Source organism: Panthera uncia, chromosome D2 (assembly GCF_023721935.1).
Source record: "Panthera uncia isolate 11264 chromosome D2, Puncia_PCG_1.0, whole genome shotgun sequence".
NCBI classification, from domain to species: domain Eukaryota; kingdom Metazoa; phylum Chordata; class Mammalia; order Carnivora; family Felidae; genus Panthera; species Panthera uncia.
Window position 1 is genome coordinate 50,692,474 of NC_064818.1, and position 6,000 is coordinate 50,698,473.

General features: G+C 43.5%; 2 protein-coding genes across 8 annotated transcripts in view; one reads left to right on the forward strand and one right to left on the reverse strand.

Annotated features, from left to right (window-relative positions):
• CPEB3 (cytoplasmic polyadenylation element binding protein 3) overlaps positions 1–3,331 on the reverse strand; it is a 190,237-nt gene extending 186,906 nt beyond the window's left edge. For 5 of the 7 annotated variants that reach the window (XM_049646401.1, XM_049646400.1, XM_049646399.1 and 2 more), the window contains exon 1: positions 3,079–3,331. The gene's annotated coding sequence lies outside the window, so the exon portion shown is untranslated. Of the gene's footprint in view, positions 1–2,358; positions 2,445–3,078 lie in introns of all 7 variants that reach the window. The other 2 variants (XM_049646396.1, XM_049646397.1) reach the window with 1 other exon arrangement.
• MARCHF5 (membrane associated ring-CH-type finger 5) overlaps positions 3,323–6,000 on the forward strand; it is a 55,335-nt gene continuing 52,657 nt past the window's right edge. The window contains exon 1 of the mRNA XM_049646402.1: positions 3,323–3,681. Coding sequence (XP_049502359.1) covers positions 3,647–3,681 — 35 coding nt within the window. The 5' untranslated portion in view covers positions 3,323–3,646. The remainder of the gene's footprint in view (positions 3,682–6,000) is intronic.

Sequence of the window (6,000 nt, forward strand, 5' to 3'; positions counted from 1 at the left end):
CCTTATTTCATAAAGTTCTCTTTAATACACCAGCCCCTAACAGATGCCTCTAAACCTCTAAATCACTTCGTATTTCCACGCTATTCATTTGGTACTTCATTATATGATGCCACATATCATTATGTAATATTTCATATGTAATTACCTTGTTTTATTTTTTTAGTATAAGCATCATTAGGGAGTTTGTATGTTCTTAAAACAGTAGTTTAATTGGCTACTGGAGTACCTAGGCACATCATAAGTCCTCTGTAAACATCTGCAGAGTGAATTAATGAAGAACTCTCTTTGGCCTGTAATGTGGACTCAGCCTGCAGTTTATTACCAAATTTAGCAAATGACAACTCTCCTTGGAGGGCACTTGTTTATTTTATACTATTTCTCCATATAATATCTCCAGAGCCCCTTTTGGCAGACAGTTCAAAACAAGGGTGATGGAAGAACATTAAAGTAATATACTATTTTAAATTTCCAGACATATTTAGAGCACTTCTGTACTCAGCTTATTCTAAACCCATTAAAAAATTATTAATATATTCCATATTCTCTAGGATTCCATAACTCTCTTGCCTGAATATCATTTACCACAAGCCTCTAACCCTATATAAAATGCAGTATATTTCAACTTTTTCCCCCCTCTGGTGAGACTCAGATCTAAGTAATTAAGACTTTTTTCCTTCAAGATCAGAGACTAAATTGTAATTCCAATTATTCTGAGTCTTATTTTTAAATCCAAGAGCTGAGGAAAACAAAGTTGACAGACAAATTGAAATTTAGGTTATACGTGTCACCCATTTCAAATACAAGGAATTAATTTATTTCATGAGTTTTATCAATCATGATTTTTACCCATACTAACTAAAATATATTTAAAAATTAAAACTCTATAGTAAAGAATCATGAGATGTCCTTATGAACATTTTATATGGAGCTAATTACTTTTTTAACAGCTTTATTGAGATATAACTTACATACCATAAAATTCACCCATATTGTGTACAATTCAATTTTTTTAGTATAAAGAGCTTACCATCATCACTAGAATCTAATTTTGTTTTATATTATTTTTTAAACTGGGATATGATTCACAATGTTGTGTAACTATCACCATTCAAATTCTGGAACATTTTCTTCACCCCAAAAAGAACCTTGTACTCATTAGCAGTCTCTCCCCTTTTCTCTCTCACCGCGCCAGCCCTAGGTAATCACTAATCTACTTTATTTGTCTATGAATTTTTTTATTTTTAAAATTTAATATAAATGGAATCATACAATAAATATGTGGTTTTTGTGACTGGCTCCTGTCACTTAGCCTACGTTTTCAAGGTTCATCCATGTTGCAAGAATCAGAACTTCATTCCTTGTTATCATCTAATAACATTCTATTGCATAGATATACCACATCTGATTTATCCTTTCATCAGTTGATGGATATTTAGGTTGTTTCCACTTTTTTGGCTATTAGGAAAAATGCTGCTATGAAAATTTGCATACAAGTTTTGTCTAGACATGTGTTTTTATTTCTCTTGGATAAATAACAAGGAGTGGAATTACTAGGTCACATGCTAATCACTTTTAAGATGAGTAACGTTTATATTTTTTTCTATTTTGAAGGATTTTTGACACAGCCAGGAAACAGACTTTTCATGAAAATTCTAATATAAAACCCTTTTGAAAGATAATGTTAATCTGCACACAGCTTTGTTATGAACAGACTGTATCGTATTACTTTGTAAGTGGGGGTTCAAATATAAATTCCAAAATGAGGTGAGAACTCCTTTTAGCGTAAATCATAAAACTAGATGGGAGTTTGCGCTAGCCTACTTAATCAATATGCTAGGATTAAATTCTATTTTTTGAGCAGGATATATATATCCATCTCCTTGCGGTGCATAACTACTTAAGAGATAAATACACAGTAAGGGAAGGCTTACCCAGTAGGAGGAGCAATAAATAGGAATTTAAAATACCAAAAACCCTGAGTAAGTTAAATTCTTATTTCCCTCCACTAGCGGGGGCCTGTTTTACATTTCGTGAGAAAAAGGTGAATCGTTAATTATAAATAGTCATGTAAATTCCCAAAGCCTCTCATAAAAGCATCTTTCAGAAATTGGAGGCCAAATAAACTTCTGTTCACATGTTGTTGTTGTTGTTTTTTCTGGCAGTGTACACTCTAGTTCAAATATATTCAGGAAGCAAACTTGAAACAGAATTAAGAGCTGATTGTAAAATTCCACATTTAAAAAGAGAGTAAAAAACACACTTTAACTTTAAAGAAAAATCAAACATCTTGCAAGACAAATCAAACATCTTGCGGCAGAAATTAGGCATAATCAAGGGAAAACTACCCAGACGTCCTACCAATCACAGCACTGGAGAACGCCACAGGTCGTCCAAAAGACGCATTCGTTTTAGCCAACAGCTCTTTCCTCCCGCCAAAGCTGTCCCTAGAGCGTCAGAGAATAACCCATCGAGTGATTGATGATTTTTCCCTTTCGATTCCCACCCCCTCCCCCCCACACACACACATCCACCTGCTTGGAGGTGTCAAAGCGACTCTAAATGGTTAACAGTGACCAGCAGCACAGAGAGAAACAAACACCCCTGACAACCCACAGCTGAGTAAGCAAGAGCTGTTTATTCACGAACATGTTCCATTTGGAGACTGTCGGCGAGCCCTTGAAAGACCAAGCACATTATAGAAGGCTCTTAGAGAGGGAGAGAATAATCTTTTCTCCCCCACCACTCCCCCAAAACACACAGTGAGAAACTCGGGTGGGAACCATCTGGTTAAGGCGGCCCCCACGCCCCCTTGGGAATAACCTCCCGCACCAGTGCATCCGTCCCCTTGCGGGGGTTGTGTAACTCCCCAAAACGAGCTCAGACGCGGCAGAGCCTGGCCCCAGCGCCGAGGGCTTCCGAAGGCACTTCTGCCACCCCCACCCCCTCCACGGCCCGCCCCGACGCCGCGAACAGGGCTGGGGACCCTGAAGAGAAATGGCCCTTCAGTCCCCTCCCCTCACCTGGCTCGGTCCCACCTGAGGGCAAGAGCTGAGAAAAGAACAGGCAGGGAGGGCTGACCTTGTTGCTACTGACAGTGGAGAGGCACATCCTGCTGCTTCCTGGAAAGCGGCCCGAAGGACATTTTTCCCCCTGGAGGAAGGAAACGGGAGGGCGCCGGCCGGGCGGCGGCGGGCGCGGCGGCGGTGGTCGGGGCGGGCTGTGCAGCCTCCAGCGGGGACGGTCCGAGGACTACATCTCCCAGGCTGCTCTGGGCCGCCTTGCGTCGTGACCCCGGCGCGCACGGAGGCGGTGACTCTTACCTCACAGAGGTAGCTCCTCCGCCAGCAGCAACTCGGCGCCCGCGGTCCATGGACCGGAACCCCGGGCCGACGGGCAGGAACCCGGGCCGCGATTGCCGCCTCCCCGCCCCAGGCTCCTCCTCCTCGCTCTCCACCGCCTCCTCCGGACGCCCGCAGGACGCGCACCGCCGCCTCCGGGCTCGCGGAGCCACCCCGGGAGGTTGGGCAGCGGGTTCGCGGCTGCCGCCGGACTGAGGCCTACTCCGCCGCCTCTCAGTGCTATTGTCCCTGGGCCCGGCCCTGACCAGGTCCACTGGGGAGGGCCGAGTGCGCCGGCTCCGCCGAAGATGCCGGACCAAGCCCTACAGCAGATGCTAGACAGGTACGGGCAGCTTTGGGGGAGAAAGCGAGCCGCAGACCCTCGTCTGGCGCTGGTCCTGCCCGCGCCCGGCCTCGAGGCTCTCCGTAAGCGGAGCCCGGCGTGCCGGGAGGAGTTCCACGGCCGGGGGGCCGTGTGAGGGGCAGAAAGTTTGGAGTCCGTGCTCGGGGAGGACAGAGCGGGTGGCTCGGATGCGTAGACTTAAAGCGAAACTTAGGGAGTGGCGTCGAGTTTTGTTGGAACGCCCTTTTCAAGTGAGAGGGGTTTGGGTTAACCCACGGCGTTAGTTTCTTTTTCTGTTTCTTACACTCCTCCCCTCCCCTCCCCTCCCCCCAAAACTATGTTGTAACGTGTTTGCCAGCGATGTCACTGGCAACAACAACCAGACTATCTTTCAGGGGAATGATCCCCTACGATTTTAGGACTCTTTGCAAAAACCAAGGGTAAGTAAGCATTCTTTTGAGAAGCCTGATAGTCTGATTTTATTCCTCCTTTCCCCCATCCCATCCCCACCCCCAAGCTGGAAGGGCAAGAGTATCCGCAAGGGAGCTTTAACGGCCAGAATAGAGGTTGTGGGAAACAGCCACATGAGTACAACACTGAACAGTTAGCACATTTTATGATTCGTTGAGTTCACTAAGAAAGTTTCGTCTTTTACTGGGGCCAGTGGCCCATTCCTGGGGGGCTCCAGACAGTAAAACTCTTTTTTGCGAAGTCGGTTGTACCGCCCTCTACTGTTCAAATTCTAGTTCATGGGTTCTTCCATGAGTTTTTGGAGACTCAATCCACCTTTCTCCCTCGCCAGGTCTTAAATTCCTGGGAATATTACAGGTTAATACACAATGTTTGCAGTTGCTTACAATTGTCAGACCACTTGCCACCTTGTTAAGCAGGTGGTACAGTTCTTTGTACAGAGTAAAGTTCCACTAATAAGACGTTAAATGAAAGGCCTCCCTTAACAGATTATACCCAGTTAAATGCTGTTTGGATCAGCCACACCCAGAACGAAAATCACCCAAGAGTACATCTCCTTCCAGAGTGACAGAACAGACATTTCCTTTGGAGCTTAGAATTTGAGACACCAGAATTGATAAAAATCATATTGTGGAGTTTATTCAGTTAGGGGTGACCCAGTGATTAATTCAGCTTTGTTTAAGGTCAGCATTCAGGTCGGGTTGTCAGGTTGTATTGACTAACCCCTTTTTTAATATAAGTAGTTTTATAAGCTCCTAGAAAGCAGAAACTTTCTCATTATTTATCTTAAATTCTAGAACAGAGCCTGGTACTCAGTAGGTCATCAGCAAATATTTGTTTTATGAACAAATGCATGAACTTTTGTGTCGTTTTCCCCAGTTGCCTCAGGGTGTGATAAGTTAGCAGGTTTTTCCTTCATTATAATTCAGCATACTGGCAAATTGCGTAGGACTACTAACATATGCCCAGAGAAGACCACCTGTGTCCACTGCCAGTTCCAATCAAATGAGACCCTATTCTGGTGCGGGATATGTTGTACTTAGTTTTGTTTTTTTTTTTTTTCCTTTGAGTGTCTGGTGCTTTCACTCTTACATAGGTGACTTTTAGAAAGATTTTTGTGTGCAAAAGTGACCTGGCTTTCATACACTCTTTAGAGATTTCCATAGAAGTAAAAAGCCAAGGAGTGCTCATAAGGCATTCAGAACTTCTCAACGGAAACTTGGAAATTCTGACTCCGTTTATTGAAGCTGATGACTATAATATTGGCTTATCTTCATCTTTTGTACCTTTTTGACATACCTCAAGGTAGGTTAAGATGACGAAGACTTTTATTATCTCAGTAGTTTGCAACCAAGCTTCACGTTAGAATCACCTGGAGAGCATTTTAAACTATGGATGGATGCCTAGCTCTGTTCAAGACCAATCAGATCACAAATTTCTGAAAGATGGGGCCTGAGCATCTGTAGTTTTAAAAGCTTTCCAGGTGTTTCTGATGTGGTTGAAAACCACTGCTGTAAACCCTAAGGGATTGTTTCATGGTAAGAGTAGAGATTCCTGAAGAAAAGTTTGGGCTTTAGAGACAGTGATCTTGAAATTTTCATTTTGCCATTTACCAGCTATGTGAATTTTTGCACTTAAATCTGAGGCTATCCATCCTCATTTATAAAATAATATCCTACCTCACAGGATGTTATCAAATGAGAACACGTGTAAGCACTTTATAAAATAGTAAAATGCTATTTTATGTATTAGGCACACAGAAGGTGCTTAAGATTCTCATATAACCAACAGTTGTGGCAATCCCCCCCCCCCCCCCCCCCCGCCTTCCTTTATATTTGTCATCTTAAT